General features: G+C 39.7%; 1 protein-coding gene across 1 annotated transcript in view; it reads left to right on the top strand.

Moving 5' to 3' along the window:
• slco3a1a (solute carrier organic anion transporter family member 3A1a) overlaps nt 1-24,417 on the top strand; it is a 57,866-nt gene that overhangs the window by 31,823 nt on the left and 1,626 nt on the right. Inside the window, exons 3-9 of the mRNA XM_047393131.1 lie at nt 9,844-9,942; nt 10,032-10,304; nt 13,327-13,491; nt 13,599-13,797; nt 19,665-19,833; nt 20,460-20,632; nt 20,731-20,795. Of these exons, the coding sequence (XP_047249087.1) occupies nt 9,844-9,942; nt 10,032-10,304; nt 13,327-13,491; nt 13,599-13,797; nt 19,665-19,833; nt 20,460-20,632; nt 20,731-20,795 (1,143 nt within the window). The remainder of the gene's footprint in view (nt 1-9,843; nt 9,943-10,031; nt 10,305-13,326; nt 13,492-13,598; nt 13,798-19,664; nt 19,834-20,459; nt 20,633-20,730; nt 20,796-24,417) is intronic.

The raw sequence follows: 24,417 nt of genomic DNA on the forward strand, positions 1-24,417 counted from the left end.
AATGTTTAAGTGACAATAACATGAATGTGAGAAAGATTAGGAAATGGCGGAATAGTTTTCATGTATTTGAAGGTGAAGTCCAAATGCATTTTCTTTCATTCATCCTGCAGAATGAGACTTACAATTGGCAAATTAGTTATGTACTTTTTACATTTTGCTCCTTCTTAAGTTCAAAAAATTATACTGACTAAGGAGAAGTGGCTTTCTGCAGCTGATTGGTCAACTTTATACAGCATTCAGTCATTAGAAGTCAGTCTTTCTTTCCATATATGACAGCTTGTTTTACAATTTAACTGACTGAGGAAATGAACTCAGCAGGTTGTTTTAAATTTATGCCACTTCACACTTCTTCTTCTTCAGGTCAGTCCAGTAGACTCTCATCAGACCACACATTGTTATTTTATGTTAGATGTTTTGTGTAGATAAGAAGTAGCTACTTATTTAAGATCTACCTTCTTTTTTGTAGGTGATGCTTTTGTGAGAAACCGGTACTCAAAATGAAATATGTCATCAGTTTCCCATATTTATTATAACCATTCAAAGCAAGTCATAGTTATAGAGAAACAACTAATCTCGTTTCTAAAAGCTAAGCTAGCATTTCTGCAGCAAGAAGCCAAGCCTTTTTGTCTACCTTAGATAGTTTGATTGAGAATTAGAATACAAGCTGCTTCCTGTAAGATCACCAGGAAACAAAGATCTGCGAGGAAATGTTGAAAGTTGAGTTTGCATTGATAGAAAGTCATTACATTTATGTGTATACCAAAATAATTTGACATACTAAAATGCTACTTGTTGTAGTTAGATATTAAAAAATTGTACAAGATATGTCTGTTATTGTATTAAATATATACTTTTATACTTGCACACTACGCAACATGGATGAACATATTAAGCATGGCTAATATAACAAAAGCCATTAATAATGTCAGCCTGTTGCCCAAGTTGCCAAACAAGAATTTCAAAAGCAAAACAAATGCCTAAATTATACACAATACCTCAAAGTGGTCAAAAAAAGTATGAAGTTATGGCCAACCCCTCTTGCCTCGTTGGCCCCATCAAGCATTTGGCATGCTGAGGCAAGTAAATCTTTATCAGTGCAGACAGAGAGCCTGCATAGCATAGCATGAGACTAAGCAAGGCTATATTATTGGGACATTGCCACATCATTTGTAGGGGCTTTACATAAATTTACAGCTGTAGCACAGATGTAATATACACTATAAAAATTAATACCACAGAATTATTGAGATTTTAAGAAGTTATTTATTGCACATGCACTGACCAGATAGCATTTTTCTCAATATTGTTGTACTTGTGACAATGACAAAGGATATTCTTATTCGAAAACATTTAAGGAAGCCTGACTTAATGGTTACTTCCTCAAAGCCTGCTGTCTTCATAAGCTATTGAAATGTAAGGCAAATACGAAAAAGCCCAATTAGAGCATTAATATTACTTACAGACACAATCAGTGCTTAAGTTACGCCTGTGACAATTTAATTTAGTGACTTATTTTTAAAATGTTGTAGCAATTTTCTCACAAAGACTAATTTCATTTTGATGCAATGTTTTTTAACAGAATAATTGCTATTTTTATTGCTATTTTTGCTAACAGCAGTGACCCAGTAACATTTCCCACACATTCTCCTATTATTGTGTATCAGTATTAAAACTATACGTGGATTGTGATTAAATTACAAAATTCCAGTTATGTTTTGACAATAATCAGGTAATGTTATCTACTTTCTGTAAAAGTAAATGCAGACGCTTCCTAAAAACTGCCATTTTTGTCCAGGTTCAGGCTTGAACATGTTTCAGTTAGGAATCTACACTCGCTGAACCGTCCAGCCTGGAGGGTGAGTCCATGCTCTCAAGGAAAGACCTTTGCAAAATTTGTGAGATTTAAAGTGATACATACTGGTATCACTAAAACATCTTCGCTGTTAAATGAGGGCTTTTAAATGTAAACCAATGAAAGCAAATTAAATGAAATTAAATGACAAATGGTTTCTTTTCAAATTAAACAATCAATATGCAAATGAATAATTTTGACTAGTTTAAATCCTGATTGTAAATAGGTTTTAATTGAGGATAAGCAGTTTCTTTAACTGTCCAATGCACTCTTACAAATTTGTGCCGCACAATAAGAAATTCAGTATTGTTTAGTACAGCAGACAACGTGGAAGACTTGAGTGTTGCTGCTTGAGGTTTTGGATAATGTTAGGTTATTATAATGGAAATGTCAGTAATCAGAATCAGCTTTATTTCCAAGTTTGTACATACAAACAAGGAATTTGACTCTGGTACACTTTGCTCTCTGGGGTTTTCTTTTCTTTTTTGTTTTGTTTAATGCGTTATAAGATGTATATATGCATATATCTTTATGTCCTTAAATATACATACTGTATATACAAAGGTGCATATGCAACTTCAGTATGCAGTTGTTTGGTACTCTATTAAATGTTCATCAGAGAAACAACCTGGGGAAAGAAACTGTCTCTGTGGCAGCTGGTTTTAGTAAACAGTTCTCTGTAACGACGGCCTGAAGGTAAAACTCTAAACAGTTTATGTGCAGGGTGTCTGGGGTCTGCAGAGATTTTAGCATCTCTTTTCCTGACCCTAGACCTGTAAGTCCTGGATGGAGGGAAGCTCAGCCCTGATTATTCTCTCTGCAGACCTTATTATTCGTTGCAGTCTGGACCTGTCCTGTTTTGTGGATGAGCCAAACCACACTGAGATAGATGAAGACAGGAAAGACAAAATGATGGCAGTGTAGAAGATGACCAGCAGCTCCTGTGGAAGGTTGTACTTCTTGAGTTGCCTCAGTAAGTACAGTCTCTGCTGGGCCTTCTCCCGAACAGTGTTACTGTGTGAGGACCATCTCAGGTCCTCAGAGATGGTGGTTCCTAGGAACCTGAAGTGGTCCACAGCTGACACAGTGTTGTTGAGGACGGTGAGGGGGTGTATGAGGGAGGTGTTCTCCGAAAGTCCACCACCATTTCCACAGTCTTGAGTGGGTTGAGTTCAAGGTAGTTCTGACAACATCAGTGTTGATTTGCACAGGCTTTCAGGCATGATGGGGAGACATTGTCAGGTCCTCCAGCTTTCTTTGCTTTAATGCGCTGAAAGAGCCTATTTACATCTTCCTCAGAGATCTTTTGTGCAGGCAGAGGATCTGAAGGTAGGGGGTTGGTTGCTTTATGGGAAGAATTTGTTCCTGAATGGGATGTGGAGGAGATGGTTTGAGATGTGAATGGCTTCCTGTCATGTCTGCAGTAGAAGTCATTTAGACGGTTAGCCAGGCGAGGATTCTGTTCAGGATGGGTGAGGGGGCTCCTATAGGCAGTCAGGTTTCTCAGACCAGTCCATACAGCTGAAGCATCACCAGTAGAAAGGCTGTTCTTTAGCTTCTCACTGTAGCTTCTCTTGGCTGATTTGATCTCCTTTGTTAGTGTGTTCCTGACCTGCCTGTACCGTGCCCAATCTCCACTGCTGTGAGCTTCTTCCTTATCCTTGCGCAGCTTCCTGAGATGAGGTGTAAACCATGGCTTGTTATTCCCAAAGGTGCAGAATGTCTTGGTCTGCACACACATGTCCTCACAGAAATTGATGTATGATGTCACCACATCAGTTAGTTGGTTTAAGTCAGTTGCTGAAGTTTGATTCCTCAGTCCACTTCTTAACAGTGTGAACCGCGGGTTTGGAAGCTCTTAATTTCTGCCTGTAGGCTGGGATGAGGTGGATAAGAGAATGATCCGAAAATCCCAGAGCAGCCCTGGTAACAGCATGATATGGGTCCTTAAAAGTTGTGTATCAATGGTCCAGTGTGTCTTTGTCTCTGGTGGGACACTTAATATACTAATATAATGGTGTCCACTCATCTTACTACTTGTTAAGATTTTTTTTAACTTATTTCCTCTATACAGTCATTTTTAGGAACTGCTATAAGACAGAAGAAGATGTTAGGGCCTCCTTAATTTTATAGTATTTAATGTTGAAAGTAACTAAATGTATCTCACACCAGCTTTATTCTGTACTTTTGACCCAGGAGACCTTTCCCCTGCTGCCTATTATTGGTTATGTGTCAAAACCTAAGTTCAGGCACTGAAGATGATGAGATGCTAGGACACCGGCCACCCGGTTTATCTTCAGTAATCATTTAGCTCACTCTCACTCTTCAAACTGGCCCTGGTTGTGAAAGTGACACGAGCTGCTGTCTGGCCGTCCACATTGCTCCATCTCTCGGCTGCTATTTAGCTCAGAGGATTACTGAGCCCACTTGAGCAGGATTAACAGAGGAGAAGGAGGAATTACCTTTGTGTCCTAGGAGTGGTAAATTAACCAAGAGTTGTGTAGCAATTCTTTTTAACCTTTTCATTGTTTCGGCTTATCATTTCAATCCTTAAACCTGGGTGAAACAATATAAATTTACAAGTGTGTAGTTTTTGGGAGTTCCTTGAATAAATTGGCCTCTTTAGGCGTCATCTGACACTGTTCTCTTTTTTCACAACACAATACCATGTTCTGGTTGAATGATTATGGAAGCCTAATGGATTTACTTTATGTGAATGTTTAACGTTTACTCTAAACTCCCTTTTCAACTGCAGTGCAGGGGCTCTGCAATCCATCTGCTGGTTAATTAATATCTTGGAGAGGACAGGCCTCATGCACAGTGGCTCTGCAGCCATTTTTGGTTCCTAAGTAAATTAGAGAGAGACAAAAACTCTAGATCCAAGCTTTGTTATTGCATTACTTCTGACATCCTCCCCTGAGACCATAATTCACAGTGTACTAAAAGGCTTGAGCAAAGTACAGCATGAACAAATTAGTTTGTTTTGTTCTTATCTTGTAGCACGCCCGCTGGAAGGGAAAAAGGGGATTTAGAGTCTGTTTGGGAAAAGAGTGCATTGCGATGATTACAGCCAGCTCCACGCTGTCCCTCATGGAGTTTTAAAGGGCTTAATTTAGGGTTTCTTACTTCCTGTCTAATCTTGCTTTGAAAAACATGAAATGTGTCCCTTTACAAGCATGTACTAGGCACAGGTTGTCGTTTTATTGGTGATGTGTGGACCAAAACAGCTGTGGCTTTTAGGAAAAATAAATCAGAAGCAGGAGGATCACAAGGGTTTTTGCACTTTTTTTAGGGGGGGGGCAGATTTTCAACCCAGAGAAAGTTAGTTTACAGCTTAGCCACAAACTATAAATAGTTCTGATGGGAATGCTTAGTTTTAGGATGTTAGTTCCCAAATCGTTACTGAGGTTTTATTAAAAAAACTAAATAAAACCCACAGCATACGGAATCAGCATTAAATCTAAAACAAGTAGATCTGTTGACAATGACTATACGTTCACTTACCAGTTTCATAAATGCAGATGTGTCCTTGTAGATCCAACTCAGGGTAGATAAACATGAGCTAGAGAAACAACGAAAAAGTCTGTTCATTGGGTCAAATTCTATGTTATGACCTCCCTAACTAGTGTGGCTACATATAAAATTGGAACTTCTCACCAAATGTCATCTTAAGGCATCTGACAGGACAAAATGGTTCAATTCTTACTAATGTATGCAGAATACAATTCGGCCAGGCCAGCATAAGCAAGCATGTGATGACCGTGGAAAGAAACCACTCTAAATGGGAAGAAACCTACAGCAAAACCAGGCCACGACCAGTCTGCCACAACCGGATGGGAGTTTAGAGGACAGGAATGGGACAACGATAGGAACAGAAACACTGAGCCGTGATTACTTCTATGGAAAAGAAAATGAAGGAGAGTACAATAAATTATTGGCACCAATTGTTCTGTCAGTGAATCTTCTGAGAATGTGACAGTTAAACACAGAATCGTTGCGTTGGAGTACTTTTTATGTATAAAAACAACACAAAAAGTACACCAAATTAATAGAAGCAATGGCTCAATGAATGGTTCCATCCAAAAAGGAGATACAGCTAGACAAAAAACAGACCAAGGTGGTTATGTAAGAAGGAAGACTAAGAGAATATACAGATCTAATTGTTATATCTTTACCAATGAACTAAGAAACACAGCCAAACACAGAACCTTGGGGCCAGCAGTACCTTCTACAGAATGAAAGAATCTTGAAATAAATCAAAGTTATAAGCAACAATAGTTCTGTTAACGGCTCTGCCCAGGAATGAGGCACAACTAATTAAGGTAGCTTTGGGCTAGCAGTGCTTTTTATGGTGAAAAACACAGAGAGTAATCTAAATTAATGGGAGCAATAGTTTAATGAATAGTTCCATGTTGGAAAGGGACATGGTTAAACAAAGGAGTACTTGAACATGTGTCTACTTAGGGATGGCTACCTTTCACATTTAATACCCAGTACCTGGGAATCCGTGTTGGTACTCAACGGTACCAGTTTTCCGTACTTTTGTGTTTGTTTATGTGGTAATAAATGTTAATTTGTTTAAATTTCTCAATTTAACAAATTTATTTCTCAATATATAAACTTTATTAAATATATCAAAACAACATCCAGCTGTTAGTATTGCAACATCGCAGATGTTTAAAAAATTTCTTCTCCCATGTTGCTGGCTGTAGACGACGAGTCGCAAATGGATGCAGGCGTGCTAACGGTGCAGAATGCAGGAGTTGTAGCCGTAGATCTGAGGCTGACTAAAAGTGTGCACATTTCAGCCTTGAGAAAAATCTGGTGCTTAACCAGATGCTTCCTCAGATTAGAAGTATTTTGGGAACTGGCCTTGCATTTCGTGTCACACATATTGCAGCGAACGTTGTCTGCATCGCATTTTGAAAAGTGGAGCCATACTTTCTAGCGCTTTCTATCAGCTATTCTTTGTTCACGGTACCAATGGCTACGGACGTCATTACGTTTTTGTTCATGCAATGCTGTGTTTATGTCCGGCATGGAAAATTGCCCACTCTTTCACTCCCTCAGTGTCACAATGCGTTTAGGTAGCGAACCATGGTACCATTTTACGTGAATCAGTACTTTGTAGTTCCAACGGAATTCGGTCGGTACCTATAAAAACACCGAATTTGGTACCCATCACAATACCTACTTATATCTAATTGAGAGGCAATGCAAGGGTAATGACAGCTTTTGCTCCATTCCAACGGGCCATGGTACGCTTTTTGAAAACAAAAAAAGGAATAGCATACAAAGTAAATGGCAACAATAGTTTGGTCAATGGCTCCATCCAGAAAAGAGAGACAGATAAACAAAGAACCACCGGACCAAGAGTATATTTTGTGGCAAAGAAAGACAAAGAGAATACAGAAAGTTAATAGTACCCCCATTCCACTAATGGGGCCTTTCAAGAAAGAGAGACAGCCAAAGGCAGAAGCACCAGGCCATCATATTATCTATGGAAATATGGATCATTTTTCACATTTAAGGGTATCAGCCAGTGTACCTTTAAAGCAACTGTGTGTTGGAATGGATCTCAGTGGAAACGTTTGTCCTCCCAGTGGTTGCTGACTTGCGGTTAAGCTGGGCCATCACCTCCCCAGAGATGTTTTTTTTTTTTCTAACTGAATTTCCACCCTGAGGTTTCCCGCAGTGAAAGCAATTGTGATGTTGCTGGCACAAGCAGACAACACTCGGTATCTAAGGAAACGGAGTACACTGACCTTATTTGCAATACCACAGCCAGTGTTGTCACATTGTGGCTGCAGCACTCTTGTGTTTTTTTTTTCCCCTCTGAAGGTGCTGCTACACTGCATCTTCTTTGGTTTCCTCCTTTGTGTAGCAACAATGTTTTCTTGTGCATCAGTGTGCATTTGGGCTTCAGAGTTTCTCAGGAGTTGAACGGGTTTTCTTTCAGCCCTATACTGTTTTTGTAGTTAGGATTTATACATCTTGTCCTTGTTACAGAATCACAGAAGCTACCAGGAGGAAGGAGGTAGAGACCTGTACAGGCTCTGGCGCCTCTTGGATGCATCTGTGTGTGTTCACGTCCGTGCTGCTTCCGCTGTCGACGACAAACGTTTTTCAGTTGTAGCCACATGAGAGAAAAAGCCAAGTGTAACCATCCCCATTCTTTTTCCACTCAGAGAGCTGTTTGTAGCACAGTGTAGCTACCTAGTTCCACTTCATGAATCATGAATAATTTCCTTTACCTAAAAAATAAACGATGATGTGATTGAGACTACGTTTATGTGAATGCGTCGCCTCTCTTCCTAAGTGGGTGGTCATAGCAGGAAGCAGACCATGGAGTTTATTCTCGCCACTGGCAGAGCAACACAAAACTTAGTCACATTTTCCATGCTTCATTAAGTGGCTGCTTGTAGAATCAGATGCTGAGAACAGCAATCAACAGCCAAGTTGAGGCCAGTGAAATCCTTCTGTGCAGCTATGGATTGTCTCTGTGTTCTAGACATCTTCCAGCCCTCTAAGGAAATGTCACATGTTACATGTTATGAGATCAGTCTGTTTGTTTGACCTGCATGCATTAGACTTATGTTTATGTATTTAAATTATGTTGCATTATGCCTGGGGGCTGGTTCAGCACTACATCCTGAGCTCTAACATCAACCTCCTTAGAAGGTCTTGTGATATATTTTGTGGTTCATTACTAGGGCTGTACAATATTAGACGATCTTGCAATGATGATAAGTTTGGTAAATGTTGATGATATCAGTTGTAATGCGTGCCTATTTTCTTCTTTCCTCTATTTGTCATCTGTGGTTAATACACTCTGTAACCTTTAGCATTTTGGGCAATATCATTTGTGTCTTGTGTGAGCATCTGCTGCCATGAAACTCTGTCCAACTGGCAAAATATTACATTAGCATGAAAAATGCTTATGCTAAGTTCATAACAAGTATTGCCCTTTTAAACTGCTCTTTACAATTTAACTATTGCACACAATGATATTGCGATAACAATATATTTGTGATACGTTGTGCTGTCCTATTCCTTATAATGTACAGATGCATCTGCAATTAATGAGATTATCATTAAAAAGTTTATTTATTTCAGTAATTAAATTTAAAAGGCAAAACTCAATGATTGCATACTTCGATTACACACAGTGACCAAGCAATTATTTCTCTTAATTTTGATGATTATTGCTTACAGCTTCTGAAAACTCAAATATAGTTTCTCAGAAAATTAGAATGTTATTTAAGACTAATGAAAAATTATTTTATTATAGAAATGTGAGCTTAATAAAAAGTATGTCCATGTACTCTACAGTATATCCATTCAATACTTGGTCTGGGCTCCTTGTGCATAGATTGCTGTATCAATAGGGCATGGCAAGAAGGGGATCGCCTGTGGTACTGCTGAGGTGTTCAGAATGCTCAGGTTGTTTAATAGCAGCCTTCATCTCCTCTAATTTTTTTTTCTTCCACCTAATTTTCTACTGATATGCTTGGATGCAGCACTCTGTGATCTGCCAGCTTCTTTAGCAATGACCTTTTGTGATTTACCCTCCATCTGGAAGGTGTCAGTGTATGTCTGCTAGACAACTGTCAATTCAGCAGACTTCTCTATAAATGAATGAAAAAAACTTTTTATTGGTGTTTTGAAATATATAAAAAAAGTATTTTTGGATTTTCTTTAACTATAACCTTATAACAGAAACATAGGCTTGAAATATACTAATATACTGATATTTACTACTATAAGCTACTATAATACAAAATATCATGAATGTAATGAGTATCAAGTAAATTAATGTTTTTCACTAAACCTGTATGTGGTTTTGATGCAGTTGTTTTAATATGAGTGGGAGGCAACACCTTAAGGCCATATACATCACTACAGATAATTTCTTATCGATTATTGTGGTTATCTGAAAGGTTTTTTTTTTGTCAGATAAGCAATCAAAGTATGTGCTTGTCCCATTGCAGGAATCCTCTTCTCTACGCTGGTGTTCGGACCTGCCTGTGGCTTCATCCTCGGATCTGTCTGCACTAAATTCTATGTGGACTTCATCTTCATTGACACCAGTGAGCTTGATAGTCCTATCATTATATTGAGTTTTTTCTGTTTTTCTCTTGATGCGGATCATTGACTCCTTCCATGCCTCTCAACACAGGTAAGCTCAGCATTACTCCAGATGACCCACGGTGGATCGGGGCCTGGTGGGCGGGCTTCCTGCTGTGTGGTGCCTTACTGTTCTTCTCGGCTCTCCTGATGTTTGGCTTCCCTCATTCGCTGCCAGCGAGGGAAGTGGATGAGGGAGCAGAGAGCGAGCAGGTTATGCTGCCTCCATCTCTTAGCCAAGAGTATGAGACTCCAAAGCCCAGCAATGGAGTTGTGCTCATCCATGAGCCTGCCAACAGCCCCACCTGCTGTCAGCAGCTGAGAGGTGAGCATGGAGTGATGCATGAAGGAAGGCATTGATAGAGTGCAGTTAGGTCTTAAAACAGGGCCCTGTAAAAGTTCTCTCATTTTGTGATGTTACACTGAAGTTTGGTTTTTTGTTGTACTTTAAAGGAATTTTGTGTGACAGACCAAAACAAGGTTGTGCATAATTATGAAGTGGAAGGAAAAGGATACATGGTTTTCCAATTTTTTGGCCAGATAAAAATCTACAATTTCTTAGACATTCTAGACTCACTTTGCTACAGTTACAGTTGCAAGTCTTTTGGAAAACATATCTAGCAGTTTTGCACAACTGCTAGAGATTTTGCCTAGGGGCCAAAATTTGGCCGATGGTTCTTACTAAGCTAAGTCAAAATCTGAAGACGGAAGAGCAGTTTTTAAGTCTTGCCAGAGAAAGAATTGGATTTAGGTCTGAACTTTGACTGAGCCATTCTAACACATAGATATGCTTTGTTCTATACCATTCCATTGTAGTTCTGGCAGTATGTTTAGGTGCTGGAAGAACCTCTGCCCTATACCCAAGTCTTTTTCAGCCTGTAACAGGCTTTCTTCCAGGAATGCCTTCTATTTATCTCCATTCATCAACTCTGACCAGTTTCCTTATCCCAGTTGAAGAAAGCATCCCCACATCATTTGTTTCGCCATTGGGAGTATATTTGTGATGTGCAGTTTTAGTTTTTCGCCACACATAGCATTTTGCATGTTGGCCAAATTCAATTTCTGTCTCATTTTACCAGAGCATTTAATTCTGCCATATGACCTAAGGCAAACCTTAACATGAATTTCTAGCGGATTTCTTTCAGTACAGGTCCTTCTCAAAATATTAGCATATTGTGATAAAGTTCATTATTTTCCATAATGTAATGATGAAAATTTAACATTCATATATTTTAGATTCATTGCACACTAACTGAAATATTTCAGGTCTTTTATTATCTTAATACGGATGATTTTGGCATACAGCTCATGAAAACCCAAAATTCCTATCTCACAAAATTAGCATATTTCATCCGACCAATAAAATAAAAGTGTTTTTAATACAAAAAACGTCAACCTTCAAATAATCATGTACAGTTATGCACTCAATACTTGGTCGGGAATCCTTTTGCAGAAATGACTGCTTCAATGCGGCGTGGCATGGAGACAATCAGCCTGTGGCACTGCTGAGGTCTTATGGAGGCCCAGGATGCTTCGATAGCGGCCTTTAGCTCATCCAGAGTGTTGGGTCTTGAGTCTCTCAACGTTCTCTTCACAATATCCCACAGATTCTCTATGGGGTTCAGGTCAGGAGAGTTGGCAGGCCAATTGAGCACAGTGATACCATGGTCAGTAAACCATTTACCAGTGGTTTTGGCACTGTGAGCAGGTGCCAGGTCGTGCTGAAAAATGAAATCTTCATCTCCATAAAGCTTTTCAGCAGATGGAAGCATGAAGTGCTCCAAAATCTCCTGATAGCTAGCTGCATTGACCCTGCCCTTGATAAAACACAGTGGACCAACACCAGCAGCTGACACGGCACCCCGGACCATCACTGACTGTGGGTACTTGACACTGGACTTCTGGCATTTTGGCATTTCCTTCTCCCCGGTCTTCCTCCAGACTCTGGCACCTTGATTTCTGAATGACATGGAGAATTTGCTTTCATCCGAAAAAAGTACTTTGGACCACAGAGCAACAGTCCAGTGCTGCTTCTCTGTAGCCCAGGTCAGGTGCTTCTGCCGCTGTTTCTGGTTCAAAAGTGGCTTGACCTGGGGAATGCGGCACCTGTAGCCCATTTCCTGCACACGCCTGTGCACGGTGGCTCTGGATGTTTCTACTCCAGACTCAGTCCACTGCTTCCGCAGGTCCCCCAAGGTCTGGATTGGCCCTTCTCCACAATCTTCCTCAGGGTCCGGTCACCTCTTCTCGTTGTGCAGCGTTTTCTGCCACACTTTTTCCTTCCCACAGACTTCCCACTGAGGTGCCTTGATACAGCACTCTGGGAACAGTCTATTCGTTCAGAAATTTCTTTCTGTGTCTTACCCTCTTGCTTGAGGGTGTCAATAGTGGCCTTCTGGACAGCAGTCAGGTCGGCAGTCTTACCCATGATTGGGGTTTTGAGTGATGAACCAGGCTGGGAGTTTTAAAGGCCTCAGGAATCTTTTGCAGGTGTTTAGAGTTAACTCGTTGATTCAGATGATTAGGTTCATAGCTCGTTTAGAGACCTTTTTAATGATATGCTAATTTTGTGAGATAGGAATTTTGGGTTTTCATGAGCTGTATGCCAAAATCATCCGTATTAAGACAATAAAAGACCTGAAATATTTCAGTTAGTGTGCAATGAATCTAAAATATATGAATGTTAAATTTTCATCATGACATTATGGAAAATAATGAACTTTATCACAATATGCTAATATTTTGAGAAGGACCTGTAATGGCTTTTCTCTTGCCACTCTTCCATAAAGTCCAGCTTTGTGGATTGCACGACTATTACCCATCCTGTTGACAGATTTTCCCACCTGAGCTGTCGATCTCTGGAGCTCCTGTAAAGTTACCTATTGGGGCGTTCTCCCTTACTATCGTCTCCCCATTTAAGTGAACAGCCACATCTTGGTAGGTATGCGGTTGTGCCCTACCCCACCTTTTGAGATAATGGTCGTAACAGCGCTCTGTGACATTTTCAAAGCTTGGCCTGTTTTATGGCATAAGATTAAGTGGACTCTATTTAATAATTAGCTGACTTCTGTACTGAATTTAATTTAGGGGTTAATATATATTTTTCCTTTGACTTCCCAACTGTGCTGGTCACATATATATATCCCTAAATACTAGTATCTGGTAATGATATTTGGTCATATTTCTCTTTTTTGGTGAAACATCCAATTTCATTTCATGTTCAAATATTATTAGGGTATTCCTGTGAGCTGCTTGTTAAGCAATCAATTGAGATCAAGACTGTTTGTCCTGCTAGTCAGTTTGTCAGGACAGTAACGCTCATCCTGCCTTTTGTGTTTTACCTTCAGTGATCCCTAAGGTGACCAAGCACCTCCTGTCGAACCCCGTGTTCACCTGCATCATCCTGGCCGCCTGCATGGAGATTGCAGTTGTGGCTGGCTTCGCAGCCTTTCTGGGAAAATACCTCGAGCAGCAGTTCAACCTCACCACCACCTCTGCAACCCAGCTGTTGGGTCTGTTTGCTAAGAGGAAAAAATTTGACATGTGCACACTCACACAAGCCGTCATGAATTCATGTGAAGTAAACATTTTTGGGGGGGATCTCCTTTTTGTGGTTAAGGTATGACAGCCATTCCGTGTGCGTGTCTGGGGATCTTCATGGGCGGCCTGCTGGTGAAAAAGCTGAACCTCTCAGCGCTGGGAGCCATCCGCATGGCCATGCTGGTCAACCTGATTTCCACTGCCTGCTACGTCTCCTTCCTGTTTCTGGGCTGCAACACTGGGCCAGTCGCTGGAGTCACTGTCTCGTATGGCAATGAGTAAGAAAGACACTCAGCACCTGTGTTTAAAGATGATTGCAGGTTGGAACCTATTAGGCACTTAGTTTAAAAATAACACAGCCAAGTCCTTTGAGGTACTTATACACCAGCTTTGCACATACAGAAATATTTCCGTGTTCTTTGCAAAGTAGCTGAACTTTAGTCATTCTAATGCATTAATATCCTTTGATCTAAACCATTGCTTTGTAGCTCTGGCTGTGTGTTGAGGGTCATTGTCCTGATGAAAGGTGAATCTTTGCCCCAGTCTCAAGTCTTTTGTAGTCTTAAACAGGTTTTCTTCCAGGATAGCCCTTTATCTATCTCCATCCATCTTTACATCTACTCTGGCCAGTTTAGCCTGTCCCTGCTGAAGAAAAGTATCCCCACATCACAATTCTGCGAACAATATCTAGGGATTTTGTGTTCAGGGTGATGTGCTGTTCTAGTTTTTTTCCACATGTAGCTTTTTGCATGTAAGCTACCAGGTAGAATTTTGGTATTATGTGGCCAGGACACATTCTACATGTTTGCTGTGTCCTGTACATCACCTTCTTCTTTCCTCTTTTCCATAAAGGCCAGATTTCGAGGACTGTGTGAATACTTGTACTGTCAACAGATTCTCCCACCGAATCTTTGGATCGCTGCAGCTCCTCCAAAGTTGCAGTGTACCTCCTGGCTGCTGCTTCATAATGCTTTCTTTGCTCCAGTCTTTGCCGAGAGTGAGAGTTGACCATAAACCCTCCATTTTAGATGGTCAATTGAATATGACTTTATGAAATATTTAAAGCTTAGGATATAGTTTGATTACCAAACCATCCTGCTTTAAACCTCTCTGACCTGTCTGCTGTCTGTTAATGTTTAATAACACATCCCTGAGGCCTTTACAGAATAACTGTATATTATACTGAGATTACATCACACACTAAATGGCTGGTCAATTTATTTTATGGGTATGCGATTAAAAGGGATGCAAAGGAATACAAATTCATGCCAAGATAATCAGAAAATTATTCGATCAATCACTTGTTGCTTGCATTAGGTTAACTTAATGGAAAACCTGTCTCTTGACCGATGGAGGATTTTCTGGTTTGTCAAATTATAATAAATGTAGTTATGTTATCCTCTGGGGCCTCTGGGTGACAGGACCACTGAATATTACAGATCACAGATGAACAATGTATATTGAGTATGCAAATACTTTAAAACACCATGTAATTGTCATATGTGCGCATTTATTCAAATGACTGGTGACAGCAAAAGCAGCAAACGACATTAAGTCTTCTAGCTTCCAAAGCTAGGCAGCTTTATTATCGGTGACCGGCACAATAAAAATGCAGTTCACCTCTGTTTGTTAGGGTGCAGTGGGCTTTCCATTTATACAAACAAGTCTGCATCAGCTCATTTCATCTATAAACAGGATTTCAATTCAGCATGGCTTTGAACTCCCAAGCTTCACGAGCTGAATTCAAAGTCACATTGTAATTCTATGAAAAAGGAAAAATTTGATAAAACAAAACCTGGCACTGACTTTCATACTGATGTCATTGTCAGGGTCTTCTAGATGCACCGTTTCATATTTGCTTTAAATAAATCCTTCTGAGACACTCAATCCTCAGCCCTCCTGTTGCGTTTTCTGCTGGCCTTTATATTTGCCTTACATGAACCAAAGAACAAGCAATAGATATCTGCTGTTGCTGTAAAGTATATTATTTTATATATTCTAAAATGTTGTTTTAATTAGCAAGCAGGTCCACCTCCAAGTTTTTGCACCCATGGTAAAGATGCATTACAAGACTTAATTCATTAGTTACTGCAGTAGCATATTCTCACCCCAGTCCATGGGGTTTTGTTGTATTTTGGAAAAATACAACAAAATCCCATGCTCGGAAATAATTTTATTTTATTCAGTAGTGCCACACTTATTGCCACAGTTCAGGTAGAATAAATGTAGCTGAAGCCACTTTTAATTAAGGTTTTCCTTGCTTTAACTGATCAGAGTGATCTTTAGTAATCTGTGACTTCCAGTTTTCCTGGTAATGATGTAATATAATGGCTCTTGTTTCTTAGTCACTTTTGAAAATGGGGAAGACAATAGTACATGCCACTCAAGTTAGGCACATATGCATTCATATTCATTAGTCAGAAAATGGCTCCTAGAAAATAGCTGCCTACCGAAACATGGCCATAACTACAGCCAGAGTAATCATTAAGAAGTCCAAAACAACTAGAAGTGTGACAATCAAAGCTTGACGAGGACCTGAGTATATCTTGCCTCCATGCACAGTGAAGAGGATGGTAAAGTAGGTCAATAAAAAGCTCTAAAACTCACTTATAGAGTACTGCAGCAAAGAGTGACATCTTGGGATCACCAAATCTTCATAACCACCATTAGGTGCGATCTACATGCCAACTGGTTGTTCGGGAAACATTCTTTCCTGCTATCACAGACCTCAACAGGTGGAGTTTCTAAACTTTATTGGGTCTTCGACTGGAACCAAGTGCTTTGGTTGGATATAACAAACCAATACAGCATGTGGGTTTGGCATGAAACAAATGATGAATATACAGAAAAGCGCCTCATGCTCATGTTTAAGTATGGTGGAAGATCTGTGTTGCTTTGGGCCTCTCTCTTCCAAATGTTCTGGGAACTTTGTTAGAGTTCTTAGCATCGTGAACTCCTTAAATTTACAAGGAGAGTTTAATTAAAAATCTGATCACTGCCAAAAGAAAAACTAAAAATGGGTCATTATTTGATCTTTTAACAGAATAGTAACTCAAAGCATTTGGCCAAATCAACACAGAAATGGTTCATCACACACAAGCCAACCCTCTTCCAAAATTATAATAGTCACCAAACCTAAATCATCTGGAAAACCTGTGGGGTGAGCTAAGTAGAAGAGGGTATTTGACAGGACCGAGGGTTCTGATTGATCTAGAGAGATTGTGCACAGAAGACTGGTCTCTACGACTCCTTGGTGTTTATAAAGATCTCTTGCTTTATAATCACCAACTGTGTAAAAATTAATAGAGGCAATGTTTCCTATTGCCAAAAGGGTAGTTAGGGAAAGAATTCCCCGTCGGCAAGCCAATAATTGAGGCAATAAACAAAAAAATTATTTCTTAATGTGGGATTTCCCCCCCACTCAATATGATATATTTGGAAAGTTTACACATCTTTACCAGGGAGTTCCAATAAATGTGGCCAGTAGCTACTGTAGTCAAAAAACTAGTAGAATTAAAACTTTGTTTGTTATACAACTACTTTGTTGTTGGTGTGACCTTTTTTACTATAACAATTCAAACTGAAAATACATCAGTGTCTCAATGACTCAATTAGTCAACCCAGGAAAGAATTGATGGGCAATCATTTGTTAATCCATTAATCATTCCTTTTATCTTAGATGAATAATTTATTACTCTGAGCTCCTGAAATAAAACTAACAAATGATAAACAGTGAGTAAATCTGTTAATCCGGATAATCAGAAGATTAATTCAACACGATGATAACCCTTGCCATAATGCACAACAACAGTGTTACTTATGGTAATATTCCATTAAGGGAGATCAAGAATGCAGATATACATGTGAATATAAGGAATATACAGGGGTTGGACAATGAAACTGAAACACTTGTCATTTTAGTGTGGGAGGTTTCATGGCTAAATTGGACCAGCCTGGTAGCCAGTCTTCATTGATTGCACATTGCACCAGTAAGAGCAGAGTGTGAAGGTTCAATTAGCAGGGTAAGAGCACAGTTTTGCTTAAAATATTGAAATGCACACATTATGGGTGACATACCAGAGTTCAAAAGAGGACAAATTGTTGGTGCACGTCTTGCTGGCGCATGTGTGACCAAGACAGCAAGTCTTTGTGAAGTATCAAGAGCCACGGTATCCAGGGTAATGTCAGCATACCACCAAGAAGGACGAACCACATCCAACAGGATTAACTGTGGATGCAAGAGGAAGTTGTCTGAAAGGGATGTTGGGGTGCTAACCCGGATTGTATCCAAAAAACATAAAACGACGGCGGCCCAAATCACGGCAGAATTAAATGTGCACCTCAACTCTCCTGTTTCCACCAGAACTGTCCGTCGGGAGCTCCACAGGGTCAATATACACGGCCGGGCTGCTATAGCCAAACCTTTGGTCAATCATGCCAATGCCAAACGTCGGTTTCAATGGTGCAAGGACCGCAAATCTTGGGCTGTGGACAATGTGAAACATGTATTGTTCTCTGATGAGTCCACCTTTACTGTTTTCCCCACATCCGGGAGAGTTACGGTGTGGAGAAGCCCCAAAGAAGCGTACCACCCAGACTGTTGCATGCCCAGAGTGAAGCATGGGGGTGGATCAGTGATGGTTTGGGCTGCCATATCATGGCATTCCCTTGGTCCAATACTTGTGCTAGATGGGCGCGTCACTGCCAAGGACTACTGAACCATTCCTGAGGACCATGTGCATCCAATGGTTCAAACATTGTATCCTGAAGGCGGTGCCGTGTATCAGGATGACAATGCACCAATACACACAGCAAGACTGGTGAAAGATTGGTTTGATGAACATGAAAGTGAAGTTGAACATCTCCCATGGCCTGCACAGTCACCAGATCTAAATATTATTGAGCCACTTTGGGGTGTTTTGGAGGAGCGAGTTAGGAAACGTTTTCCTCCACCAGTATCACGTAGTGACCTGGCCACTATCCTGCAAGAAGAATGGCTTAAAATCCCTCTGACCACTGTACAAGTCCTGTACAGTGGTCAGAGGGATGCTGCATTGGCCGCAAAAGGAGGCCCTACACCATACTAATAAATTATTGTGGTCTAAAACCAGGTGTTTCAGTTTCATTGTCCAACCCCTGTAGATCTGGACTTTGAATGGGTCATTCTAACCTTTCTATCCATTCTATCCGTTCTAACCTATTTTATACAAATAGCGCAAATATTTCTTTGTAAATGTTGAACTTTCATACAACTTCATACAAGTTCTAACATGTGTCTTAGACAGGGAATTTGATGAGATAGAGCTGAACCAAAGCAGGAACAGCCCCCACCTTACAACCTGCTAAGTTTGGATTTTTTATAGTAAAGGGGATGAATACACATGCATGCCAAACTAGAAAATAAAAAAAACATATTGCACTACTTGTACTTATTTTTGTGGTCTAAAACCAGGTGTTTCAGTTTCATTGTCCAACCCCTGTACATGCAGAGGATTGGCACAGAAAATCATTTTAAAAGGGGTAAAATGTCTTATTTGCTTCAACAAATTAATCTGAGCTTTATAACCCAGTCAGATAATGACCAGGACTGCATAAATATTTTATTTGTGATCCACTCTATTGGTGGTACATCTTCATTGTAATAATCTACACGTTCTTTTCTGTACAGCAGCTTCAGAAAAGAAAGTTGCTTCTAAGTAGTTTCAGGTATTGTTTTTGGATGTAGGTAGGTAGGTGGGTAATTTATAAATCTTTTGAGGGAAATTGTTGCATTAGCACAGCATCACCGAAGACATTTAGAACAAACAGACATAAGACAAATAACAATAAAAAAAACTAGTATATACTGGAAATATTGTGCATGAATAAAAAGGTCAATTGTTACTGTTTCCATCTTGCAGCCTTAGAGCTTCAGACATATTTTTTTCACTAAAGGAACTTTTTGTCCTATCTTATTGAGTTCTGAACCTGAACTCAAGGTGTTCCACATCAGGTTAGCTGCATGATACCCCTTCCGCAGAGAAATTAAACATAAACAAGAATAATTTTCATGAAATCGTTCAATCTGTGCCTTTGGTGTGTACCCATGGAGCTGTTAAACATTTATGTAAATGAAGTTTAGATTTCTTCCTGCGCTTCTGTTCAGGACACTAAACGTGGGAGAGAAACCAGAGGCTCAGTGCATCAGCCACTGCAACTGCTTCACTTCGTCCATAAGCCCAGTGTGTGGCTCCAACGGGGTTACCTACCTGTCTGCTTGCTTCGCCGGCTGCTCCAAGACCGGAAAGACCCAGACCGCATCAAACATCTTGCAGGTATCAACCACTGTTGTACAAGGGCAACATCTTCCCATGTGGTGTGGTATTAATGAAGAGGATTTTGTGGAACATCAAGTCAAGTTCATTTTGCCATGGCTTCACAGTCTTGTTTAATATATATATTTTTCATTTTTAAGGATCAGTCGACTATCTGAAAAATTGCAGTTTAGATCTATTGTACACTCTACAATAGATCTCTACAATGCACTGTTTACAGAGCTGGTGTCAGTTTAAGTTTGCAAACAAACAACAAACAAGTTTTCCAAAAAAAAGTAAATTTACACTAAATTATAATGTGCCACAAGAGAATGTGAGAATTGGTACAGAGTTGAATAAATGATGCAAGTTATTTCTCTCAACCAGTTTGACATGCTCTGTACTCGATGTATTACATCACTATGTCATCAGCAAGCTTCCATTCAGTCAAGTGTTGTGTGCTTTTTTAAAGTTTTGACTGTAGATGAGTTTCTTCAATTAAAGCGAGTTACTTTAAAATGCACAAAGTATCCTGATTTATTTGGTTATGAGTATGTTTTAAATTTTTGTTTCCAAATATGGATGCGGCTCTACAGCAATGCATTTTTTTACTAATTCATGTTTTTTCTTTTCTTTTATGTTTACAGAACCTGACTGGTTGCGCCTGTATATCTTCCGAAAGTGGACCTGCCACTGTGACTACCGGGAAATGTCCGATGCCAGGTTGCCAAGAGGTTTTCCTCATCTTCCTGTGCGTGATCTGTGTCTGCAGCCTGGTTGGAGCCATGGCCCAAACTCCCTCTGTCATAGTCCTGATAAGGTAAGATATGGTACTCAATTTGATGTGTCGGATGAAACATACAGCTCCTTTGAGAAATTAACATGTTATCTTTTTATTTCCTTCTGCTTGCCTTTAAGGACCGTGAGCCCTGAACTGAAATCCTACGCTCTGGGACTGCTGTTCCTTTTGTTACGACTCATCGGTAGGACTTGATTCAAGAAGAATTGATCAGACAATCTTGCTTCCTTTGTTGTTGTTTTTTTGTTGTTTTTTTATATATATATATATATTAAGAGCAAGTGGTGGTCAATCATTTTTCCCTAAGGGTCACATAAGCAAATGTTACTGTTGTTGAGGGCCAGTCCATAGGCTGAATGCAGTTTTTCCAGTATATGTTTGATAGCTATAAATTCAACTTATCCTCTTCTTGTAACAAAAGACATTGCATCTAAATATTTAAATGTCACCCCAACAAACTAAAGACAGAAGTGCTTTTTTACTTAAAATAATTATCTTTTACAAAAGCAATTATCAAAAATTCAATTTATACTTTCTGAAAATAAGTCGGACTGTTTTCCACAAATTGAGCTCAATACTTTACTAACTTTTTTACTTCTTTAAATAAATACTCAGTTCCCTAGAAAAGGAAAGACTTATAAAAACAGCATATTCAGATTACCCAACAGAATTTATTCATGTTTGATTATTTTGTAGGATATGAAACATGGCAGATCTGGCCTGCAGGCCAAAATATGGCTAAGGTCAATTTCTTTAAAGTTTAAAAAGTTGAATTTCAATGTGTTTCTTATGGAGGTTCACTGTGACATTGCAGCTTCCGATTTGGGAAACAGTTAAAGGGCAATTCCACCTCATTTGTCATTACCTTGAGCATCTTTAATTTGCTCCAACTCAAACTACAGTGCCTCACTGTACTTCACTTTAATCCAGGACTAGATTGTTCTACACTAATAGCATAATCTTTTAAACACAATTTGGGATTTGTAAAAGCTTAATTTGATTTGTATAAGTTCCGTAAAGGGCCATATTAGTGCTTTTTTTGCATCTGGACCACAGTAGAACTGGTCCTGCTCCAATAATACAATTCTGGCCTTAAGCACCCTGCCCATGCAGGGTGTGACCCGCTTTCAGGACAGTGGCAGGTGGGGAGTTTGACAGGGGTGGTACACCTGTCAAACGGTAACGCAGGTGTCCTAAGGCGAGCTCAGGGAGGACAGAAACCTCCCGTGGAGCAGAAGGGAGATTTGTGAAAGTCCATTTTTATGTTTTTATTATTTATTGGCATTAAAGTGAATAATTCATCGGTAAGTTTTTGCTCAATGTTTCTGCAGTTGTTTGTGCAGCCAGCTGGTCTCATAGACTTAATGTGCTCACTACATCCAAGGCCAGATTGCTCTGCCTTGGAGCAGGACTAGTTCTAATGCGGCCCTAATGCCAATAAAAGCACCAATATGACCCTTTTTAAAACTTTCACAAATCAAATAAAGCTTTCACAAATCCTAAATTGTATTCATAAGATGCTGCCATTAATGTAGAGCAATCTAGTCCAGGTTTGAAGTGTCTAAGTACTGTAGTTTTTTGAGCTGGAGCGTATTAAAGATGCTGAAGGTAATGAAAAATTAGGTGGAGCTGCCCTTTAACTGTTTCCCAAATCGGAAGTGTCGTAATTACAAGATCTTATTACGAGATCCGGATCTCTTAATTATGAAATCTTTTCTCATAATAATAGCATCTTTTCTCATAATTGTGAGATCCTGATCTTGTTATTATGAGAAAAGATGTTCTTTGTTGAATGCAATGAGCTTCTGTAGTTTCTCAACATTCTGACACAAGTTAAAATTCAGAGCTGTATCAGTAAGGCCCATGTATTTATAATGACCCCCATTTTTTATTTTTTAATCAAACATCACAGTGGTCCCAAGTTTGTGGAATTTTTGGTTAAACAAATGTTACTGTCTTTTCTTTCCATTTACCACCTGATGCCTGTTATTTTATAGCAACCTCTGATGCATAAGCATACAACACAGTTTAACCTGCATACAATACAGTATCACCGGCATAAAACACAGTAGCACCATCATGTAACACTGTATCACCAGTATATAACACAGTATCATCGGCGTATAACAATTCAGTTTCAATTCAATTCAGTTTATTTATAAAGCGCCAATTCACAACACCTGTTGTCTGAAGGCACTTCACAAAAGTCCGGTACATACATTCCAATTAATCCTAACCATTGAACAGTGCAGTCAGATTCAGTTATTTATTCAAATTGGATAAAAAGTTTTTCTATCTAAGGAAACCCAGCAGATTGCATCCAGTCAGTGACTTGTAGCATTCCCTCCTCCTGGATGAGCATGTAGAGACAGTGGACAGTCACTGGCGTTGACTTTGCAGCAATCCCTCATACTGAGCATGCATGTAGCGACAGTGGAGAGGAAAAACTCCCTTTTAACAGGAAGAAACCTCCAGCAGAACCAGGCTCAGTGTGAGCGGCCATCTGCCACGACCAACTGGGTGTTAGAGAGAACAGAGCACAGACACAAAGAGAGCAAAGAAGCACTGATGCAGGAGTCCTTTCTATGGGAAGGAAAAGTAAATGTTAATGGATGTAGCTCCTTTAGTCGTTTCACCTAGAAAGAAAGAACAGATAAACTCTGAGCCAGTTTTCAAGGTTAGAGTCTGAAAGAGAGCAGATAGAGTTAGTTACAGTTAAGCTCAGTCAATCGCTATATCTAGGAGAGAGAAAGGGTTAAACACTAAAAGACAGGGCTATGTGGATCATCGGTAGAGGTTGAGCATTAAGTTGTTGCGAGCAGAAGCTCGGACAATTCCGCTCTCCAGAAAGGTGTCACAGGCAGACACAGAGTCAGGCCAGGTGTAGCTTCTAGGAAGAGAAAACAGAAAGAACAAAGTTTAAAGCTAAAATAACAGCAAATACCGCAAAATTGGAGAGTAGTATGAGAATGTAGCAGAGAAAGTGAAAGTGGTCATTATGTCCTCCAGCAGCCTAAGCCTATAGCAGCATAACTACAGAGATAGCTCAGGATAACCTAAGCCACTTTAACTATAAGCTTTATCAAAAAGGAAAGTTTTTAGCCTAGCCTTAAAAGTAGACAGTTTGTCCATCTAGAACCCACTGATGGCCATTGTTATACTAAAAACCACAAGGATTGGGATACCTCTCTCTGTCAGATTGATTATAACCATTGGAAAAGAGAAGGGGTCATTCAGGTAGCAGAAATGGAGGGTGTGTTTGCACCTCAACCATAACTGAGCCGGTTTAGGCTAAACCTGACTCCCCCTTACTCCAACCAACAGGGAGGGAAGAAGACGGAGGTAAAAAAATAAGGAAGATAGCTCAGGATAACCTAAGCCACTCTAATTATAAGCTTTATCAAAAAGGAAAGTTTTAAGCCTAGCCTTAAAAGTAGACAGGGTGTCTGCCTCACAGACTAAAACTGGGAGCTGGTTCCACAGGAGAGGAGCCTGATAACTAAAGAATCTGCCTCCCATTCTACTTCTAGAGACTCTAGGAACCATCAGTAAACCTGCAGTCTGAGAACGAAGTGCTCTGTTAGGAACGTATGGAACAATCAGATCTCACATAATACAGTATGATCGGCGTGCAGAACTGTGTCACTGACATACAGGGGCTTTCAAGTCTACACACCTTCAATAAAATGTCAGGTTTTGTGATATAATAAAATGAGCCAAAAGAAATAAATTTGTAAGAAGGCAAAGTATCAAAATTAAAAATTTTGGAAAAATCTATTTGCAAAATATGGTTGGTAATAGTTGAT

This window comes from Girardinichthys multiradiatus, chromosome 2 (genome assembly GCF_021462225.1).
Source record: "Girardinichthys multiradiatus isolate DD_20200921_A chromosome 2, DD_fGirMul_XY1, whole genome shotgun sequence".
NCBI classification, from domain to species: domain Eukaryota; kingdom Metazoa; phylum Chordata; class Actinopteri; order Cyprinodontiformes; family Goodeidae; genus Girardinichthys; species Girardinichthys multiradiatus.